The 24,114-nt window shown below is 40.0% G+C and overlaps 2 protein-coding genes and 1 pseudogene across 51 annotated transcripts in view; 2 read left to right on the top strand and 1 right to left on the bottom strand.

Annotated features, from left to right (window-relative positions):
* Positions 1–24,114, bottom strand: part of Erich1 (glutamate-rich 1) — a gene marked incomplete at its 5' end in the record, with an annotated part of 52,793,804 nt that overhangs the window by 29,084,012 nt on the left and 23,685,678 nt on the right.
* The window catches only part of Sorbs2 (sorbin and SH3 domain containing 2), a 190,917-nt gene that overhangs the window by 152,081 nt on the left and 14,722 nt on the right, over positions 1–24,114 (top strand). For 50 of the 51 annotated variants that reach the window (XM_087587379.1, XM_087587352.1, XM_087587377.1 and 47 more), the window contains 7 exons: positions 1,779–1,828; positions 4,408–4,595; positions 10,281–10,369; positions 11,484–11,530; positions 14,092–14,206; positions 14,293–14,421; positions 16,330–16,530. In XM_087587379.1, the coding sequence (XP_087443505.1) occupies positions 1,779–1,828; positions 4,408–4,595; positions 10,281–10,369; positions 11,484–11,530; positions 14,092–14,206; positions 14,293–14,421; positions 16,330–16,530 (819 nt within the window). 51 annotated transcript variants of the gene reach the window in all.
* LOC148000566 (small nucleolar RNA U3) lies at positions 17,252–17,334 on the top strand (annotated as a pseudogene).

Genomic DNA, 24,114 nt, shown 5'->3' with positions numbered 1-24,114 from the left:
ATGCAAATGAGGGATAAGTGGTAAAATGAGGGTATTGGGTAAAATGGGCTGGTTCTTTTTCTGGGGACTATTTTTTCTTTTTTCAGGTGGAGTGTCATAATTGTCATACAAGGTTTTACCTTCATTATTAATCTAATTTTTTTATTTCTTTATAATTGACAACTGAACTTTCTCTTACGATACATAAAATCAAAGCCTTTTACAGGCAAGCAAGATGGCTCAGCTGTGACCTGAATTTGATCCCCAGAATCCATATTGTGTAAGAAGAAAATTGAATTCTTCAAGTTGTCTTCTGACCTCCACACACATAGCATGGCACACATATACCATGGCGCATGCGCACGCGCGCGCGCGCGCGCACACACACACACACACACACACACACAACTGTGTTTTTAAAAATCCTTTTAAACTGGTTTTAACTTGTTTGGAATATAAAAAACACTGAACAAGGAAGAATCATTACAGTTTGTCTTAACTCTGAAACACATACAGTGTTTTATTTTGTGCTATAATATTGTCTATATCTACCATCATTGCCGGTTCATATTTCTGACCTTCCTAGGGATATTCTAAGAGCACCTGAATTTGGCCCTTTTAGTGGTCAACTGTGTGTCAGGTTGTCCCATTAGACCTGTGACCTACAGAGGGTGCTGTTCTGATGCTCCCTGATACCTGTTCTGCAAACATGCAGAATTACTAATATGATTTCACTTGCTATATTTCTCCCACATCATGCTTTCCTTACTCTCTAGTATCCACTTGAGACAAATTCAAATTATCATGCAAACTTATGAGCACAGCAGAACATCTTTCTATTCCTATATATGCTGGGAACATAGGAAGCTCAAACTTTTCTAAGAGGTACAAATATTAAATACTCATATTCTGTCTAAAATGATGGAATATTTTCATGCCAATAGACGTTTTGTTGATTATGAGTAAGATTCCATTCCCAGTCAGTTATATATAATTAAAGTAAAAATATTAGGTATAAGGCTTGTCAGACCGATCTACATAAGAATCATAAAGTTATAACCTAGTGCTTTGATTGGGAAACTGATAGTATTTGCCAATTAACACAAAAGAACAGTAGAAATCACTTATAGTGAGGTCTTTGTTTCATCTAAAATGTTTTTAATATTCTGATAAAGTATTTCTATTTATAGGAATTTAAGATTAAATTCAAACTGCTCAAGATTTATAAACCTATACTGGTTGAAGTCTCAGTTAATTTATGGTGATTTAAAATCAAATTCTGTAGGTTTTATGAAGATGTCATGACATAAGCCCTTATGGAGGAAAGATGTACCAAGTATGGCTTGTATGCTACCTGGAACTAACAATGAAAATATAAAGCACTTTGTGATTTATAAGAATTTAAAGATGGCTGGAAATATTTTCTTACACAAAATAAAAGCCAGTCCTTCACATAGAAGCTCCTACTTAGCAGTCGCTGAGAGCCTGAAGTCAAAGTTGAAGATCTGTTAGCTCTTCCTTCAGTCCAGTGTGCCTAACGACAACGTTACTGGTTTGGTTTTTCTTCCTGATGAAATGAATATCTTGGTTGTGTTACATCTCAGAACACAGTGTAGTCTACTAAAAGAGAGCTCAGACATGGCATCTCTTTGGAAAGACATCTTCATAATCACAATAAAGGATTCTTTTCATTGCAGTGTTTTAGAGTATCTGTTTTAGAATGCAAAACTCAATGGTGACAAATCAGGGAAATGTGCTATGGTAATTCTTTTCATGGGACTGCTATTATATTTCACCAGGTCTCCGTCTACCAGTCTTCCATAGACAGAAGCTTGGAAAGACCCAGCAGGTAAGGATCTGGTAACATTGCACTAACAGAATATTCCATGCCCGCAATCACTTTCTCAATAGTCACCTTCCCTGCTGAAAGACTCATTTCATTAAATAATCATTTGACTTGCATTCTTTTTTTTTTTTTTTGGTTCTTTTTTTTTTTTTTTTCCGGAGCCAGGGACCGAACCCAGGGCCTTGCGCTTGCTAGGCGAGCGCTCTACCGCTGAGCTAAATCCCCAGCCCTTTGCATTCTTATTTTAAGTACCAGACCTCACGGTGTGTAAACAATCACTTGTGAATGCTTCTCTTAAATGATACCCTACTCAAAGCTATGATCAGTAAAAACAAAACACAACAAAAACAAAAACACCTCCCTTTCTTTATAAATCATCAATACCATTTTCCACAACTGTATGAAAGGAATTTTTAACACTTTACTTGTTGAATGGTTTTTTTTTTTAATCACTCATGATTTGAATAGACCATATTGGAATTCCAGTCTAAGGTTCTTGTGAACACATTAAGGAAAGCAAAAGAGAATCCTTAAGGTAAAAGAAACTTGTTTTGCTAGATGGCTTCCTTTCATAAGGTCCCTTCTTCTATTTTGAAACCTTCCTTGTAGATAGACTCATATTGTCAGAACTATTTCCTATATCTAAAAAGATTCATGATTCAAATGGAAATCATAACATTGAATTCCCAAGAACAGTAAGTTCACTGCATAGAAATTTGTACTTTAAAGGGTAATTATAAACACACACACACACACACACACAGAGAGAGAGAGAGAGAGAGAGAGAGAGAGAGAGACAGAGACAGAGACAGAGAGACAGAGACAGAGAGATCTATCCAACCTGCATTTGTAGGTTTGCAGCAATTGTTTCAAAATTGCCAAGTCCTAGAGCATATGAAGATGTTATTAGATGTTATTTCTTAGATAAGTGGGTAAATAAAGAAACTGTGGCACATCTATATAATAGAATATTGTTCATCAATAAAAAGAAATAAGCTATCAAGAGACCAAAAGTCTAGATAAAGCTGGAGACACAATACACTTGGTAGAGTGTTGACCTAGCATGTATAAAACCCAAAAAGCCACAGTAAAAACTACACATGGTAACACAGGGCTGTAATCGCACCACGTGGTAAGTAGAGGCAGGACAGTCAGAAATTCAAGGTCATCCTCAGCCTTATGTTCGGGTGACATGAGATGATTTTACAAAGTAAAAAAAAATTAAAGAGTTTATGTTTTTTTGATATGTGTGTGCCTGAGTGCATATGTGTGCAAAAGTTGCATGCAGGTATCTATGAATATAGGAAGAGGACATTGGAGCCCAAGGAAGAAACCACTCTGAAAGGACTGCATACTGTCTGGTTCCAACTGTGCAGTGTGAAGGTGACCTGTGAACATGGGAGCTACGACTTTTAGGAAACATAAAGACAAAGGGGTGGATTAGAAAATGGTACCCAAGGGATCTTTGGTGGGAGTAAAAGTATGCTATGAGGCACATTCATAACGGACATATTTCATTACACATTTATAAACCCCTAAAGTGTGTCACAGATGGCACAAAGCCGATATGTAAAAGGCAGACTTTGAGAGAGGACATGTCCAGATGGGGTCACTAGCTGTTACAAATGTCCGTAAATGATGTGAAGACAAAGATGCTAAAGAAGAACAGGGTGGGCACGGAGGGGCTCTCTGCTCTGTTGTCTTCTGATCTCTGTGGAGGGTTGGTTCCTAGGACTTGCCAACGATACTAAAATCTACTGACTCTGGATGGCATAGTACTTACAGATAACCTAATCATAGCCTCCTGTATACTCTGAAATATGTATATGGCCTTGTGTGACACAAATACTATTAAAAAGGTTGTTGGGACTAGGAGAAGGCTCAATGGATAAGAGCACTTGCTGGTCTTGCAAAGGTTCCCAGGGATCCTATGCCCCTCCTGACTTCCACGGGCACCAGGCACTTAGTATACAGACATATATGCGAGCAAAACCCTCATAACGCATAAAATAAAAATGAGTAAATCTTTAGACAAGTGGTTGTTATAATGGATCACTTGGGGAATAATAACACAAGTTTGTTACACATTCAGTAACAGTCCAATTCTTAATATTCCCTGTGCATAGTTGGTTTAACCCATGAATATGAAGAGTCTATACTGTCCGGTCAGATACTCTACAACTTGAAACTCCCCTTTAAAAATGAGATCTTTGCGTCTTTAGAAGGATGCTCCTGGAGAACGTATTTTGAGTGTGGAGGAATATGTTTCTTTTTTTTTTAAGATTTATTTATGTATTATATATAAGTACACTGTAGCTGTCTTCAGATACACCAGAAGAGGGCATGGGATCTCTTTACAGATGGTTGTGAGCCACCATGTGGTTGCTGGGAATTGAACTCATGACCTCTGGAAGAGCAGTCGGGTGCTCTTAACCGCTGAGCCATCTCTCCAGCCCAGGAATACGTTTCTTACTATGCAGCTTTGTGAGTACGAGGTTAGGTCTTATGTCATTAACTAGTGCAGGCTTCTTGTGCACAAGTTAACCTCTTCCAAAACCAACCAAACTGATTGCATCTTTCAGCTCTGCAAGCATGGCGGGTGACTTTAGAAAACGGAGGAAGAGTGAACCTGCAGTGGGCCCGCCCAGGGGCTTGGGGGATCACAGTTCAAGCAGGACCAGCCCCGGCCGGGCAGACCTCCCAGGATCAAGTTCCACCTTTACCACGTCTTTCATTAGTTCTTCTCCTTCCTCTCCCTCGAGAGCACAAGGTGAGCGGTGATAAATGAACACAACTTGCTAGTTCACGATTTAGCCCAGAGTATGGGGACAGGCCACCCCCATGACCACAACCTGTGCTGCTCTTACTTGTAGTGTCCTGAAGCAAATGCAGTTTCCCAGCAAAGCATGGCTCCCACTCAGTCCAATTCAAACCGGCAAGCCGCTTGAATGTCTTAAAGAACTCAGACCAAGCCATGCAGTGGTGGCAAATGCTTTTAATTCCAGCACTCAGGAGGCAGAGGCAGGTGGATGTCTCTTAGTTCAAGGCCAGCATGGTCTACAGAGTTGAGTTCCAGGACAGACAAGGCTATCCAAAGAAACCCTGTCTGGGAAAAAAATGTTACTATTTTCTCAAAAACAGATTGAGTTTATTGTTATTTTCCTTAAAATCCCAAAGTATTAAATAATCTGTTGTCATACTTTTCAGAAGTGCCAATTACAGGCTTCTACATGGTCATAGTTTCTAATGTTATAGATAACTAGTTAATTTGTAGAACTGATTTGTAGAATAAGAAATAAAAGTAGCAACAGAAAAATATGGCCTAAAATATGTAATGGGGCACTTTAAATTCTAGATTAGAAAGTTATCTATTTAAGTCAAGCCTTCAGTCATTTACTCTCCCTTCTACCTTGTTCACCCTTCATTTGTACATCAGAGTATCACATTCTCCTATGTAGCATGGTGGTCCACAATGGTTTACACAATAAGTACATACTGGCTTAAAGCCACAAATTCAAAACTTAGAAATGAGGGACCGCCGTGCGGTGAGATGGCTCAGTGGGTAAGGGCATTTGCCACCAAGCCCAACTACCTGACTATGATCACGGCTCTTAGGAGAAAAGAGAGAACAAACCCCCACCCCCCCACACACACATACATACATTGTCTTCTGACCTCCACTTACATGTAACATGCATAAGAAAGAAGAAGAAAAGGAGGGAGGGAAGGACGGAAGGAGGGAGGGAGGGAGGGAGGGAGGGAGGGAGGAGATGCTACTAGTTGTGGGCATGCCTTGTTGGCTAAAAGACAGTTGAATTGTGGAACAGAAATGTGTTAGCTACACCAAGTGCCTCGCATGTGTGATAGTGTTCACTGTAATGTCTACAAAGTTGCATTGAAAAATATCCTGCTTTAGTAGTTATCAAGCATACCTCTGAAATGAAAGCTAAGTGTGTATTAAACCCACACTAACCACCTTTCCTTTGCTGTGCTAATAGTGACATGCTCTCCTTTCTTTGTGAACCTCTTAACTTCTCCAAATGTCTTTCTCCTGCCATGCTGCTCTGGACTGAAAGGTGGGGATGATAGCAAAATGTGTCCGCCCCTTTGCAGTTACTCGGGGCTCAATGGCTCGCCCTCTAGTGAGTTAGAGTGCTGCGGCGCTTATAGAAGGCACTTGGACGTCCCCCAGGACTCTCAAAGGGCCATCACTTTCAAGAACGGCTGGCAAATGGCCCGGCAAAATGCAGAGATCTGGAGTAGCACTGAAGAGGCGGTTTCCCCCAAAATCAAATCACGAAGCTGTGACGATCTCCTGAATGATGACTGCGGCAGCTTCCCAGACCCTAAAACCAAGTCAGAAAGCATGGGTTCTCTGTTATGTGACGAAGGCTCCAAAGAGAGCGACCCCATGACGTGGACTTCCCCCTACATCCCGGAAGTGTGCGGGAACAGCAGATCTAGGCTCAAACATAGGTCAGCCCATAACGCCCCAGGCTTCCTCAAAATGTACAAGAAAATGCACCGCATCAACCGCAAGGATTTGATGAACTCGGAGGTCATTTGCTCTGTGAAATCCAGGATCCTTCAGTACGAGAAGGAACAGCAGCACAGGGGGCTGCTCCATGGATGGAGCCAGTCGTCCACCGAGGAGGTGCCCAGGGACGTGGTACCCACTCGCATCTCGGAGTTTGAGAAGCTGATTCAGAAGTCAAAGTCTATGCCCAATCTAGGAGATGAAATGTTATCTCCTGTAACCCTAGAACCCCCACAAAATGGTTTGTGCCCCAAGAGGCGATTTTCTATTGAGTCTCTGCTGGAGGAGGAAACTCAGGTCCGACACCCTTCTCAGGGTCAGCGAAGCTGCAAGTCGAACACCCTGGTACCCATCCACATCGAGGTCACCAGCGATGAGCAACCTAGAACACATATGGAGTTTTCCGACAGTGACCAAGATGGGGTTGTGTCTGACCACAGCGACTACGTCCACGTCGAAGGGTCGTCCTTTTGTAGTGAAAGTGACTTCGACCACTTTTCATTCACATCCTCTGAAAGTTTCTACGGATCCAGCCATCACCACCACCATCACCACCACCATCACCGACACCTCATCAGTTCCTGCAAAGGCCGATGCCCCGCTTCTTACACTCGATTTACCACGATGTTAAAACACGAAAGAGCTAAGCATGAAAATATTGACCGACCCAGAAGGCAAGACATGGATCCTGGCCTATCTAAACTCGCGTTTCTAGTCAGCCCTGTGCCTTTCCGAAGGAAAAAAGTTTTGACTCCCCAAAAACAAACTGAGCAGGCAAAATGCAAAGCCTCGGTAGTTGAGGCTCTGGACTCTGCCCTTAAAGACATTTGCGACCAAATAAAAGCTGAAAAGCGGAGAGGAAGCTTGCCGGACAACAGCATCCTGCACAGGCTTATTAGTGAACTGCTGCCACAGATTCCTGAAAGGAATTCATCTCTTAATGCTCTAAAAAGGAGCCCCATGCACCAGCCTTTCCACCCACTGCCTCAAGATGGTGCTATTCATTGTCCCCTGTACCAAAATGATTGTGGGAGAATGCCTCACAGTGCCTCTTTCCCAGACGTGGACACGACCAGCAGCTACCACGCACAGGACTATGGTAGTGTGCTGAGTCTCCAAGGTGGACGAGCTTTTCTTTCTTTTTCTCATGTGGCTCAGGACCCATCCTTTCGCGCATTCTTTTTTTTTCCATCCTGCATCTCATCGCTCTTGAGTCGTGAGACCACGTGACGTCATTATGTGTGGCCAAGCAAAGGGCTGTGTTGTACAGGCGTGTCTGACTCCCTAGTTCTCGTTTGCCTGTGTGATTATCTGACATTCATGTGTTGGCTGAAAGTAATCATCAATTCACAAACATTTACTCCCTTAAAAGTAAAAGAAAACACAAATTCGCCACTTAATATTGGGATTACAATAATCACCTCTCAAATTAAAAAAAAAATAACAAGACAAAAACCATAATTCAATATACATATCCCTAAGATATATTTGGGCTCATTATGAATCAAAGCCAGTAGTTTCACAGACTTTTCTTTGATTTCTATATTAACATTAGAACTCTGTACTTATGACTCAAAGAAGTTCGTCCCCACGAGTTATTCCATAGCTCCCTCCATTTAAAGGACACAATTAAAAAACTTAAATAAGAAATTTTTAAAAAGGGACACAATTTGGATGGAATTTTGCGAATGTATCTTTAAGACGTAGATATGATTTCTATCATTCAAGGATTTCATTTTTTTTCTTTCTATTACTTGATTTTTCTTGCTATTTCTGTTAGGATGATCTTATACCGAAATGTGGATTGGATTACGTTAAACATGAGTCTTGAGTAAGTCCATTTCCACGGTGAGCACAAAGGTTAGAAGGCAAATGGCAGTTCTAATCAGAGTTAACTGAAGTTAATATAGCTTTAAAACACTGTGCTTTGATACTTTTATCTAATTCTCAAGTGAATCTGTGTAAGACCAACATGTCATGAGGCTAGAGTAATACTCCAGACCTGGCCGGGGGCTGTCAGTGGAGAGCGTTGCACACTAGCTCTGTAGAGAGCTGTAGCCGATGCATTGAAACCAACCTAAGTCGATGGGTTCGTATGAGTGTAAGGGCTGTTTTACCATCGAGAAATGAAGGGCAAAGAGGATAAAGTTTCTCCATATGACTCAGATTACAGTAACAGCAAGAGAATTCAAAGCCCTATTAACTAAAAAATATGTGATGTAAAATATAATTTCTAATGACAAAAAAACCCAAAATTGTTAATAATAGCTGGACAATTTTACTTATTGGTATTTACCTTCACTTTAACTTATACTGTACAACATGCTGGAACACAATAAATTAAAATAAACAGGGCTGAGGAGATGGCTCAGTGGTTAAGAGTCCTTGCTTATCTTCCGGAGGGCCCAGGTTCAATTCCCAGTATGCACAACTTAGAACTGTCTATAACTCCAATCCCAGGCAAAGACTGCCATCAAAGACACTGCGCACACACATACATGCAGATAAAAGCCCACACACAAAATGATATATTACAAAAGGATAGAATAGATAGAATAATAATTTACTAATATTAATAGTATACCTTTAATTGACTTGATAAATAATAAATTTCAAATTAAAAAATTAGAATTTGAAATCACTAATTAATTAATTAATCACTAATTAAGACTGAAACAAGTTGTAATCCAATTTTTTAACTACCATCTTCAATTTTCTGATACCCTGATATATAGTACATTATCAAAACGTGAGTTAGAAGCATTGAAAAATATATTGTATGTAAATAAAAATTATCTTGATGATTTGTAGTATTCAACATATTTACATGCTAAAGTGAGAAAATGTTTTTTTAAACACTGACCCAGTTACGCAAGTAAAATTCTGTGATGCTGCCAGACTCTTTTATACCTTTAGTTACATCCCGCATGCAAATCACACAACTATGTTAGGTTAAAGAAACTGAGAGGGAGACTTGCAGTCACCATTTTTAAATGTAACTCTTTATAATTTGCTTTAGTGAGGACAAGGCCTCACTATTTCATAAGCAATTTGGAAATTTCATATGAGGCTTGTTTTAAATATATAAATATTTTACTTTCTGATTGGTTGAACACTCATGTACAAGGGAAAGTCATAAAAGATATGGAATCTTAAGGCCCAATAAGTATGTACAAACAGTCACACCCATAGACACACACATAGGCATGTACACACACATGCATATGCACGTGGATGCATCCAAACACACACATACAGGCATGTACACACACTCACACACTCACATATGCACACACATACATGCGCACACACATACATGCATACACACATACATGGATATATACACAAGCACACACTCACATGCACATACATGTGCATACATATGTACACACATACATGCATGCAAGCACAAGCACACACACACACACACACACACACACACACACACACTCTGGGTGGGGTATGACTGTAGTCCTGTCATGTTCATACTTTATCTTTCTTTCATCATCACCTCTTAGATTGGATTTCACAAACATTTCTTTCTAGAAATGTGTCATTTCTGCATCTCATAATAATTATATATTGGAACCAAAAAGAATAGAAATATTAACCATGAAAAATTTGGAGCATGAAAATCCCTATAACAAATCATCTACGCCAAGGATTGCAGTATAATTAATTGGCAATATAACATTTTATATATGATTAGAATACTTGTTATTTGTATATTTCTTCATTTTCAATGTGTGTGTCTTACATCATTACTTTACAGTTACGTATGAGTTTTACATCCGTGTTCTCATCAGCGACATTTCTCCATATTTGGGGGTAAAATGATTGCCACCAGGGAAAGTGGCTAGCCAGTTTCCTTTCAGTGAAGTGAAATCTCATTCCCGTTCCCCTTGTCCTTTCCAACAGATCACGAGTCCCCTAGAAGTTACTCGTCTACTCTGACTGACTTGGGAAGAAGTGTATCACGGGAACGAAGAGGAACTCCAGAAAAAGAGGTAGTAAGTTGAACAGCATTAGAGTGTTTTTAAGGGACCTTCTGAGAAAGCACTTACTAGCCAGTTAAGTACCTCAAACCTGTAAATAATTGAGCCCAAAACCAGACAGTCACAAGAGCCTAGAAGCAGTTCTGCTTAGAGGCTGAGTCTAGGGCCCACACTCCCCTCACTTCCTCTTTGGAATGCACTTTGGGCAGTGAGCCCTTTCTCAGTCTTGACCTGGTACTCATGAACGAATAGAATTCTAATCGGCTTGCTTTGTGTAGGGCAAGTGACCTATACAAGTACTTTTGTTGGAGAATTCTTCTGAAAGCAGACACAGATTTTTATCAATCAAGTTCTTGTAGCATTAAGAAGTTTTTATGCACCAGTGACTCCTGCTTCCTCACACTTAACCAGAGCTAGAATGCCTATGCCTTGGAAACCACGAGGGCTTTGACTGACAGCTCCTGGGATAGCCTTGGGACCCTTATGGAATCAGAATTTCTCCAAGTTTCTTGATGCTCACTAGAATCACAGGGGAAGAAAAATGGAGTGAAGGAATTACTGATTGGCAGGAAGGGAAGGACTGATGTCACTAACTACGTGGTACATTGTGCCTCAACTAGACTGATGGCCCAAGAGTTTGAGGGCAGGCATGGGTATTGCCTCATAACTAAAAGATAAGTCAAAGGATTCCTCAACCCTGCATTCCTATATGTTTGGCTAACCTCTTGGTAACTGGGCTATTTCCTGGATAGTCAGTATTTAGTGAAGACTATAACTTCCTTTGTGTGTTTTGTTTCTTATGACGCAGGCAGACTAGTGTCAATCCATAGAAGTTAGCTAGCCCCCCACAGCTGTCTATCTGTGTATTCAAAAATGGCACACGTAGGACAGACTGCTTCCTGGGTATTTTCTTGTATTGCAGCATTAATCTACTTTAGTTCCTAAACCGAAGCCTGATGATAAAACCAGCTATGTCCTGGTTTAGCTCAGTGCTCTGTGGGTAGCACTAAATGATACATCTGTAACTTGTGCATCTTACTTCAGTTACATGTGGTTTAGAGTCCTTATGTGAAATCTTATTTTTTTTTTAAATTGGTGCGAAATGTTTGTTTACCTTTCTTTCCAGAAATTGCCTGCAAAAGCTGTCTATGATTTCAAAGCTCAGACTTCTAAGTAAGTAGAATAAAAATTCACTATGTGTTTGAACCTCATATTTACTACTGTTGTGAGGTGTGTGTGTGTGTGTGTGTGTGTGTGTGTGTGTGTGAATGAGTGTGTTACAAATAAGATTCAATGTTCAATTCTATAACCCGATCTAATCAGCTATCTCTTTTAGAATTACTAACCCGGCAGGATAATTCATTTTCAAGTTCAGTTGTGAATCGCCACGTCCCATCAGTTACATGAATGAGTCGCAATGAATTCAGATTCGTAGGGAAACAAGAAGAGTATCTTTTCCTAGAAATTTTCCTGTCAAGAATTGAGTTTTTAAAAAGCAATACGGAGTAATTGTCCCTCCTAATGAGGAGAACTTGGGATCATTTGTTCACCCAGCTACATCAAGGGCAGTTGGTGGCAGGGACAAGCACAGCTGTACACAGCGCGTGCTGCAGAGAGAGCTTGTCTCCCGGCATTCAAAGCTTAGAGGTTTCTAGGAAAGCCCACTGCTGTCCTGTAGTCCTTGAGTCTTGATGTTTTTATAGCCTTGTGCTGCTTTCCTGTCTCTTTAGGAACGTCTTCATCCAGAAGACAAGGCAGGTAAACGAGAGAGGTCTATAGATCTATAGAGATCTGTAAAGGAGGGGACTGTCTTCCTCAAAAGCACTTCGCCCTCCCCATCACCAGAAATCCCCCCACGGATTCACCTCAAATTTCCCATCACAACTTCACAGTCATGCGTCGCTGGGGTCTTGGTGGAGCGTTGGAGACACAAACCCCACCGTAACAATCACTGCGTTCCTTCTGTACTCTGGGCACGATGTTGACACTTTGTAAGGTGTTGTAAAAAAAAATCATATAAACTATATTTATTTTATTTGTTCTTTGGGACAAGCCATCAAATTTTTTCCTAAGTATGTGCCACAGCAGAGTATATAACATAGGAAGGCTGTCTGCCTAGGACTCGAAAGGTGTTCTAGGTGTTCTGGAAGGTGTACAGGAAGTTGAGAGGGAAAGGGGAGAAGATGAGAAAAGTTAAAATGGAAAGAGTGAAGTTTGATTTGATCAAAGCACATTTATAATATTCTCAAACAGTAAGTTGAAAGCTAAGTCGAAGAACGAAAAACCCACAAGGCTCAGAGATGGTGAGATGGCTCAGGGGGTAAAGGCTCTTGACTTCAAGCCTGCTAACCTGAGCCTTTCTATACAGTGAAAGGGAAGTACCAATACCTAAGAGTTCTCTTCTGATCTCTACGCATGGTGTTGTGTGGGTGCCCACATCACACACACACACACACACACACACACACACACACACACACACAAATAATAAAAAAATATAAACAAGTTCAAAGAGAGGATGGTGCACACCATCAAGGACAGAACTAGGAATATGACCGGACTACTGCATTTAAATTGCCCCACGTACTAAGGCCCTCATCCTATTCATGGACCCCAATCTCCTATGGCGGGCCCTGGCAGAGAGTCAGGAAATCTTGCTCTCCCGGTTGCTGTAGGGGAAAGACCATGATACTGCCTGCCTGTACCATCCTAAGTCTCACGGAGAGCATCTGTGTGTCCATCTAAACTAATAAAATGTGTGTGAGCTTTTGGTGAAGTATTCGCCGGCTTAGATGGGTGCATCTAAGTCAAGAAGGAAGTGGGTCTGCTCATCCTATGAATAGGTTTGTCTTATTATAGCTTAATGATCCTCCTCTTGTTCTTTTCTCAGGAGATATAAAGATGTAAAAGAACATCTGTCACATCCAGTGTGGTTCTATATTATGTAACTTCCAAGGCTCATAAACCCAAATCTTTGAAACTGCAGAAGAAGCCAATTTTAGTCCTTTTAAATTAGGAAATGCAAATGCTTTTGTACATGACATGAACAACACACACACACACACACACACACTCGTGTATGTGTTTTAAATAAGTATTCATTTAAAGCTATTTTATTATTCAATAAGCCCAACTCTAGTAATTATAAAACTTCAAACATATAACTCACCCAACAAAATGTCTCAGTTGTAGATAGGAGAAGGAAAAGGTGAATTTTCATTTCCCATAGGGCCCACAATAGCCACCATTTAAAAATGCAATAAAAATACAGCAAATTATCAAAATGGGTTCTAGCTCTGCCTTAAGGGACAGGGCTATGAAAACTGGAGAATAAAGCAACTTCTCCTTTACTGAATATATCCTGAATTTTAAGTGAATATAGAGTTTTACCAAAGTAGAAAGTATCTATACTCATATTAGAAGAATAATGACTTGACTATAATTCCCATGTCTATTCTAAAATTTTAAGTTGGTGACAATAATCCACCCCCTATCTCAAATTTCATATCATTGCAGGATATGATTTACATAGGGTGAGATCTATATACTTGCTTTTCAAAATCATTTCTGAGATTACATTATGTGACTTGTCAAAGTGCATAAGGAAAATCCTCATCTTGGCAGATATTTGTGTGTGGGGAGTGTATTTCTCAGATAAATAAAGAATATAGATCATAATACTAATTGCCACTCATTCAGTAGGAGTCCATTAATCGTGACTGTGTCTCCTCCAGGGAGCTGTCATTTAAGAAAGGAGACACCGTCTACATCCTCAGGAAAATTGACCAGAACTGGTATGAGGGGGAGCACCACGGAAGAGTGGGCATTTTCCCAATCTCATACGTAGAGGTACGTCCTTTCTTCTCACCTCCTGAAGGATGCTGTCCCAAAGATTGTCACAAGTTTAGGAAACCAACGGTTGTTCTCCTTTACAGAAACTAACACCCCCAGAAAAAGCGCAGCCCGCGAGACCACCACCCCCAGTCCAGCCGGGAGAGATTGGAGAAGCCATAGCCAAGTACAACTTCAATGCAGACACAAATGTGGAACTCTCCCTGAGAAAGGTAACCTGTCTGTGTTCTTCATCGGGGTGTTTTCAGAGACGGTGCAATTCTGAAGCCAAGATAGGGTACCTCCTTTTCTAGAGCATTCTAGGTCTTCTTTCACAAAGGACTCAAGACTGTCCAGGGTCACTGTTACCTCTGTTCCCTGTGACCCTTCCCTGTGAAACCAAGTTCTGAGAGCCAGTCTATCTATGGCTTAGCCTAAGAATCATGATCCTGAGTCCCCTCCAAGGGGTGCCTTTTACTCTGCTTGCCAAGAAGCACATGTGTGAAATCCTGAGACTTACAAGATTTCAAAATGTCTTTACACTGCCTCATTACTCAACTTTAAATAAGCCTGCCAATACTTACTTTTCTCTATCTTGGAATCAGGCAGTGGTCCTAATGTAATGAAAACATGTCCTCTCTAGAAGCCGTTTTGAAGAGCTATCAATGCAATCCTGTTTCCTTGATCATTCTTCACTAGGCCTTGTGATAGATCCAAATTTCTCCAGCAAGCTATCCAATACAAGTTTCATTTCCTTCCTCGCACAGTTCAGGATAATACATGACGCACTGTTATCATTTGCTAAACAATGACATGGATATATTGGCGGCAACCAGGTCTCCACACAGCACAGAAAATATGGTAGTGTTAATCAGAATGGTCAAGAATATGCTGTGCCTATGGGTAATTGGTAAAGTGGGGCGGTTCAGGTCTGCAGGAGGCGGTCTAGTTTTCTCCTTCCATCCCTAGTTCTGCATCATTGGCAATTCTCTCTTCCCTTCCTTGTGCACCACTTACCCAGAATGCCACACAGCATTGCACAGTGTACCATCCATCTTCTGTCCCATGCTTTAAAGATTGGTCATTGTATGAGATAACCCCAGAAAGCCTAACTCCCAACTGCCTGTTCTGGGCGCATGAGAAAATCCGTGCTATTTGGGGAGACTCCCTATGCTTCAGTATGTTCTGCTCTGTGGTGATGAGGCACTTTAACAAACCATCCGGCACTTTGAGTTAAAGAGAACCTTCAAGGCACTGGCACTGGAAGGGGCTCCCTGCTGTGCTGAATCTGATCAGTAGATGTCACCACCGTGACTATCAGATCCTGTCCCCCACAGTTTATAGCTCCTTCTAGCTGCACCTGCTGGGTTTGCCCTTTAACATCAGCTTGCTGATTTGGTTCTGGCCCACATATGGCTTTTAGTAAGGAGTCAAATTATGTTATCTAACTTTGGCCTGCTCGCTGAAGGAAGCATAATAGTGATCATAGAGATGTCTACTATTGCAAAAGCTGAGGATTCTACTCAAATGCTTAGTGGGCAGAATGAAGGGGTGCTGGTGTTAAACCTGATCAGACCCAGAGGGACACGAGCCCTCTCCACAGCGAGGGATGTTCGAGAGTGGCATCTTTGCCTCATCCTTTTCATTCGCTCTGTCACATCTCAGGACATGCAGATTGCAGAAGGAAGACAGCATGCCATCCACCATTGTGCCTTCCAGAAGATGGCGTCTGTGACCCATTTCAGACACCATTTCTTCTTTGTGCGTGTCCTCACAATGATTCTAGTAGAGACTCGATGAGGTCCTGCCATTGATACGGCACCTTTCATACCATTTGCCTTTTGAAATAACTTCCACAAGTCATTTTACTCTGAACCAGCATGAAACATGCATAAGCCCATTCCCATGATCCTTAGGGCTCTAACGTCATGAATGGAAGGTTAGCCTAGATCTTTGCTGACAACCTATGCTTTTCTAATGAACACTGGGACCTTGCTCACATTCTTCTGACCAGGCAAAAGCTACAGGCATAAAACTTTTCCAAATAGAAAACTACCGTCTTACTAGAAGGCAGTGGCAGTTGCATTTTTTAACATCATTGTATCTCTACTTATAATGCATTTCCCCAATGCTCATTCCAGGGTGACAGGATTATTCTTCTCAAAAGAGTTGATCAAAACTGGTATGAAGGTAAAATCCCAGGAACCAACAGACAAGGCATCTTCCCTGTCTCCTACGTAGAAGTTGTCAAGAGGAACACGAAAGGTTCTGAGGATTACCCCGACCCTCCTCTACCCCACAGCTACTCCAGTGATAGAATTTACAGCCTAAGCTCCAATAAGGTAAGAAGCCATTCCATCATGTTACCTCTGTGCTTGGGGTCTCAATGTGATGCTCGTAAGCGATTTGGGGGATATCAGACCATCATATCTACTGAAAAGAAACAAATTCATGTATTCATATACTTGAGCTGCAGGTTAGAAAATATAAAGTTAATTTTCCTCAAGTAGATGCTGGTATGAAAAGTTAAATGTTCATTTCTGTTAATTCCATTTTCAAGTTAAAGAGAGAAAGCATTAGTATCATCAACCTTCCTTGATACATCTCTGTATTTCCATGTATATAAATTACACACATACAGATTTATGCATATATAGAATATATAATCATTATATAATTACTAAGTATATAACATTCTATGAAAATCTTAAGGTATTTTCTTCATAGACAGCCTAAGGCATTATATTTAATTTAGGACCTTTAATTCCATTATTAGTTTAAATATAATAATTAGAAGTACCCAACTTTTTTTTATTATTTTGGAAGCCACAAATTCCACTGTTTCTCCTAAGCTGGTAGCTTAACTTAGGTAGCTAAGCTGAAAATGATTATTTTTCTCAATACAATCTAGAAAGGACTTTCCCTCCTGAATTGGTCCATCAGATCAAGCCTATCCTCAAACTTCCTTTGTCCCCAAAATTTCTCCCTCACTTTTCTGTTGAATTGGCAGATATCTTATGGATGTATGTAGGGGTTTCTTTCTCCTTTTAAAATACGAAATTAAAGACTATACTTTCAGGGATCATTTCTATAGTTCGTAAAATACGAAATTATTATTTTAAAATACGAAAATGTAAAGCACCAGTGAAATTATTTCCAAAATATTGTCAAATGCCTCCCAACAATAAAAGTGATGTATTTGGTTGTATGTTATGTTAATTGTTGAGCTCGGGGCAAGGATGTGGAATATGAAGTCAAAGTTATTTTCAGATAGCGTCCCTAGAAGCCCAAACCACCTCCATCTAAGTAAATAACCTAGGAATCCATCTCAATTGAGATATTTTCCTTTAAAAAGACTAAGGTTTGGCATCTTACTAATTCTAGTCCTCTTCAAAAAAGCTAGATTTTAGTCATGGGCAGTTATCATGCATTCTCTCTCACCGGATAACTGAGCACTCTGCCCCAGTTTGATTATGAAGTTTCCAGAATTTAACATTTAAAAGTCAATATCCTTCCTTCAGTAGTTTCTGTTGAGAATGGAAAAGAATCTTCATCCATCCATATAAGTTTTACCTACCATCCATTTATCTTAAGAGAACTCATAGATGACCCTCACATGACCGAACCTTTAAATGAATGGATGCAGAAGAGAAAAGTTTGTATCTATAAATGCTTACATACTAAAGGGCTTCTCCCATGTGGTCTAATTAACAATGGCAAGCTAATATTTTAAATCAGGGTTTTTGTCATTTTCCTGAATATGTTTTAAATGGCATTCATGGTTTGTATTACAATACTGCATTTTACATAGAAGGATGTACAAATACCACATTTTAATAGAGGAATGTACAAGGTTCACCAGTAATCAATTATCTTGTTCTTACTGCTGAAAAAAAAATCTTTATGTCCATAATTTGAAAGAAATTCTAGTTTCATTTCAACTGGCAGCTATCCTGTGATGCCATTGGCTTAATGAAAGAAGAAATTCCTGTAGTGTTGTGCTAGTCAATTTCAGGGAAAAAAATATGTATTTTTAAACAATGAGAAATACAAAAGCAGAAAAAAAGATAGACATCCTATTTTCTTATTGATATTTACAAATAGAGAAAAGAATGCATTAATAATTCTTGAATCATTCTTTGGCAAATTCAAATCACATAGCTTGATGTATTTCTATTTTGAAAAAGACTCAAATAAAATTAGTATTATTTCTTATTTTCTACAACAGAATCTAATTCTAATTTTTTTTAATATGAAATAACTTTAACTTTGTACTATAAGTAAGTTTTGTGATATAGGTACTCCTTAATCAAAATTAACATTTAATTTTAGTATTGTCAAGTGTCATTTAATTTTAGTATTATCAAGTCTCTTTTAAAGTTTTTGCTCTTTGGCCCTTTAACAAGAATAGAGGTGACATGGGGACAGTAACAGTGAAGTCAGCAGTAGATACTATGGTTGTAATGACCATAGTGAGATTTAGAGATTTCTCATGCACATAATATTTCTGTCCACATGAGAGAAAAAAATTCAAGTGTTTACCTCGAGTTACTGTCAATTTCACTCATTCCCAAAATCTAATCACTAGGACCAACCCTAACACTTCTGTGTTTGTAGCAAGAAGTGTAAAATAGAACTTTAACCAGTAAGAGAACTTGTAGACTATCAGAAGAAAATTTATCTTAGGACCAATATGGCTGTCAACCCATCACAAAACACGTATGTATAGTATGACTTCATATCAATGGCTAAGCAGACTTGGATCCCTCACGAAGATGCTCACATGGTTGTGTTAAATACTTGGTGCCATTTGATACACCCCATGAGGAGATTTCATCATATTTCCCTTAAGATGTAAATTAAGTCCCACTGGTGCCCCATCCTACAATAGGACACTTTAAGTCACTTACTCAGTGGGAAATGCTGTGCACTTGGACATAGTGAAGCCCAAGGCTTCCCTTGGCTGTGTGTGTGACATATTACCCTAAACAGCCAACCAGAATGTGCATCTCCTTCTCTGAAAGACTTCTCATAAACCAAAGTCAAGCATCTAGAAAGCACTAACTCAAAGGTCACCTTGCTAGCCTCTTTCTTGGCCCTTGTATGCATAGCCTGCAGCATTGCTTCTCCCCCCCCGCCCCCCACAGTGAGGGAAGAGCACTATACATCACAAGTTACTCGGCAGGCTCTTGAGAAGCACTTCTTTTGATTTTGCATTTTTTGTTTTATTTAAAATATTCTAACTATATCAGTAATATTAAAATATAAATCATGATATTTTGACTTCCCAAGATCCAGCTTCTTAAATTATATTCCTTGGGCTTACCTAAACTATCACACTTAGGAGATGGCTCTGTGTGAGCATCTCCCGTCCACTTTGGTGTAAAACAATTGCTTTGGAGGTGTTTTAAACTTTGAAGCAGTGATTATGCAAGATTGGATTCATTCAGATCATGGGCCTCTATGATGAGGAAATATATTTTAGCGCTTATTCCCATAAACGTGTTCATTTGTACTAGTCTAAAATACTTTATGCCTCACAATGGGACAACTGTGAAAAGTCAAGAGTGGGTGCCTCTGTGGGGAGGGAAATCAGTCAATCAATTCAGAGATTAAAATAAAGCATAGTTATTAGATATTATTCTGTGCTGACAATCCCCAGACATACTTGAAATATAGATAAGAGTCCACACAGTAGTCTCAGAGAAGTGGATTAATTTTGAACCTTTTAGGATTTCATTGCCCACCCTCATGATATCTATGAAGCTCTCTGTCTTCTCTTTTGATGCTGCTATCTTCCAGAATTTAAGAGTGTTTGGTTATGTGCACAAGGTTTACAATTAGCCTAAATGATTTTACGCATTTAAGTTTCGAATAACTTCTCCCAATCTAGAAATCGTCCCATTGTCTTCCATCTATGTCCGTGCTAGAACCTAAAATTATATTCGTCACTACACCTCTGTCATTGTATTTTCATATGTTATTATTTTCTTTGTTTTACTTCATAACTCCTGGTCATTTATAAGTTGGCTTCCAGTGAACACATCTGTCTTCCCATGTACAATGCTATGCCTGGCCCAGAGAAAAGAGCCATCCAGGGAACTGCCCAAGGGTGGCTGTCCCTGACAGACTGGTGTCAACCAGCAAACCCATTGGCTCCAACACCATCATCTTTCCTCGACAACTTCTTGATTGAATTAGAGAAGTTTAGTGCTTTAACCTTACCATCTGACCAGGCCAAACCAAGCATCCTAAACCAGGTCATCCTTGAAATTGAGGAGGAGCCCTCTTCTCTCCCCATCTCACTGCCTCCAGCCTCTGTACCAGTCGAATCACCTCGCTGTCTATCACCTTCTCCCCACTCAAGTACCACTTCCACTGGGACCCAGACTGTGAATATGGTATCTCTTCAGGATCACACAAAGGATACTCAAAGCAAATTTGTAGATTTGAATAAAAAGAGAAGGGGTTTTTCTGACCCTACCAAGATCCGTGAAGCCCTAGGTGATAAATTTGTGACCTCTATATGCACCAACGTGGGTGCTTTGCCTGTAACTCTTTCTATCATTGGAGAGGAAGAGGAGGACACCTATGAGGGGCTTGCATACCAAAGATGGCTGCCAGGATCTCAAGAACAAGATGTCATGTGGTATGACCCCAGCGGTACAGAGGTGACGCCAGAACTGCACATCAAGGAGGAAGAAGAGGAGGATGAGAACCCAGACTGCTTACCATATTCACTAGGCATTCCCACACATCCTAGGAGCCCCAAGGAAGACATCAATGCAGTCAAAACCAGTAATGAGGTATCTAATTTTGCCTAGTTACTGGGAACTAATCAGCTACACAAGTATTCAGAAGAGTTAACAATATTACTAAATACCTACTTCTAACACTGCCATGATAGGCTTCTTTATGAGGAGCATAAGAATTGGAAATTCTGGGGTGGAATGATATACAAACACAACATAGTTTATTAAAATGATGGGATTACCCCACTTTCCCACTATCCCTTTGTCACTATAAATCCAACTTTTATATATTTGTTTATGACCTTTCTAATATTCTAATGATAGCTTATAGTGTCAACACTGTTCTCAGAACCCAACATCTTTAATTTTCAAAACCCAGAGAGCCTAGAAAACATGGTTATCCTCTCATTAGAGATGAGGAAGCAGATGGGTAAAGTGGCTTGTCTAATTCCAAGATGAACAAACAGTGCTCCTTGACACGCTGGCGGCAGAAGTAAATAAAGTAAAATGTCAAAAATTAAACAGTTCTCCAATCCCAACTGACTCTTCTGGGAGAGTTGTTCTCTTGAGGTTGCAGCTGCTTATGTTTGGGTCCTGCATCTTTGCCTTACAAAGGACCTTGGCCAGGAGTTTCCATAAATATTGGAAGAGAATGGCCTGAACCATAAGTTCACAAACTTCTCTCTTTAAAAATAAACTAGTTAATCCCTCAGATACAAATTATCTAAAATTCAAGAGCAATATGATTTTCTAAATATTATGACATTATTAAATCGAAAATTAAAAGTTTATAGCATATGAAGTTATGGTGTTATTACACAAGTCATTTCTGTCCATGATTCCTCTATCTCTAAATAACTAGCCAGAACAGGAAAGAAACCCACAGCTCAGTGACACAGAAAATTCACTGTAATAAGCCAAGTGTGCAACTAAGTATGTTATTTAAACATCAGATTTTTCCCTTCAATATTTCCATCTTGAAGGGGCAATCAAACATTAGAATAGGCTTTATTTACAGGCTGTGCTGTCTGCCTGTTTCAGACAGGATCTTAGGCCCAGCATCTGTCCTCCTTAGGTTAGCCAGCATCTCTATGTTCCAAGAAGTCCAACTCCCATAGCTATGTGACTATTTACCTTCTGTAAGCCTACCTTACAAGCAAGTTGTATGTCATTGCAGAGTTTTAGGTACTGTACTGCCTCGTGTTGGGTGGGGGAGGGGAGGTGCCCTCACAGACAGACTAGAAGAACACAGATACTAACAACCATCTGCATTCCCCACACCATTGCCGTTGAGATTTTGAAATCAAAACTTAAAGGGCCAAGTCAGTGATTCCAAAGCAAAAACACATAAATATCACCTTTCCCGAGATATTTTACAACTTTAAAGTTATTAGACATGAAAGGTGCTCTTAAGGCCATGTCCCTTCATTTGGACACAAGCATAATCACATCTTGTTTTTCAACATTTAAGCCACCTTCATTTGCTTCGGGAGATCGAACTGCTACGCCTTTCCCTAGCTGTCTGTTCCCTTCCCCTTCATTTCCTTCTCCTCTGACCTCTGCCTCTGGCCTGGCTTATGAGCTTTCACAGCCTCGCCGGCCCTCTTCACCTCTTCTCCTCCCCAAATGCCCTTATCAACAGGAGATACGTTCACCAAAATCAAAGGTAATTTGCATCTTGAGAGTGGTTCAACTTGCTGCATGCCTCGCCATGATGTTCAGTAGGTGTGTGCATTTGGACTCAGCCGCCTGACAGGATCTAAAAAGCTATGTAAATCGTGACTGCTAACTTTTAACATCACCAGCATGACCTCCATCCCAAAATTTAAGAGTCAAATCTCCATAGCAACCGCACCCACATTGAGATGCGAAACAAACTAAAACCTACCTAGTAACCCAAGGTAACCATTCGATTGTGCTTTAAGCTTTGAGTCAAGTTGGGGGCCCACCAGCTTGAGTCACTTCTCAGTAGACGTGATGCCTTCCGTCACGTCACCCATCAGCAGGTTCACAGTGTCTAAGATCAGAGTGGTCCTCGGATTTCTTGTCTAGAGCCCCACTTTTCCATGGATACACCAAGGATGATTCTTTGGTGTTGACTGCGGGGCATCAATCTCTGATACTTGAAGTCCAGCAGCCCAGCTAGTACTTAACGCTTTCCCTAGGATTATCGCTTTCTTGTAAATTAATGATTGGTCTTTTGGAAAGCAGTATTGACAATTCAAGATGAAACCAGAAAGCAATATTAACAATCCAAGATAAAATCTCTCTATCACAGAAACATTTTTTTTATCCTAGAGTGAGGGTGATCCCAAAACCCATTTCTTCAGACTTCAAATAAAAATTCATCCTGAAATTTCATCCTTTGAAAATGAAACAAGGGCCTCTGTAGATCAGGAAGGAGTGAAGGCTCTAACACAGCCACATTTCAGTAGCAGTGAGCACCCATCCAGAAGTCACCATCACCAGCAAACAACACAGCCTGTCTACATGATGCTGCTCTACATATGAAGAGAGATCTTGGGAAGAAAGAGTAACCTACTTTAAGGACCAATTTTTCTCCACTCTTTGAGAAAGAGTTATCTTAGCTAGCAAAAGATAACTTAGAACCTTTAAGAACTACAATGCTTAGATCATGTCTAATCAAGGACAAGAAGTGTCTTTTAGCATGCTCTCTGTGGTTTGATTTTCAAAGCAAACATATTTACTCCTTGTCTTCTGTAACATTAATCAACTCTGACACTCAATCAGTACATGAGAAAGTACCTTCAGATCAACAGTTCTCAACCTTCCTAATGCTGTGACCCTTTAATACTGTCCTTCATGTTGTGGTGACCTCCAATTATTTTTCTTCCTGCCTCATAACTATAATTTTGCTACTGTTATGAATTACAATATAAATATCTTTTGAAGAGAGAGGGTTGCCAATAGGGTCATGACCCACAGGTTGAGAACCGTTGTCCTAGCCTCTTTATTTCTCTAACTTAGATGTTGAGTTCATCATTATAGTAATAAGGGAAAAACTAAAATGTAAAACATTTTATCTGTACCATGAGAGCCAAGAGCATTTCATGTAATCTTTTGGGATCAACGTATTAAAAATAAGGGAGAGTGAAGTATTCACAATAACTATATTTGAAAACAGCTTTTTTTTCCCTTTTTTTTTTTTTCGGA

This window comes from Rattus norvegicus, chromosome 16 (assembly GCF_021556685.1).
Source record: "Rattus norvegicus strain SHRSP/BbbUtx chromosome 16, alternate assembly SHRSP_T2T, whole genome shotgun sequence".
NCBI classification, from domain to species: Eukaryota; Metazoa; Chordata; class Mammalia; order Rodentia; family Muridae; genus Rattus; species Rattus norvegicus.
The sequence above is the reverse complement of the archived record's forward strand: the minus strand, read 5'-3'. Positions and strand labels throughout refer to the sequence as shown.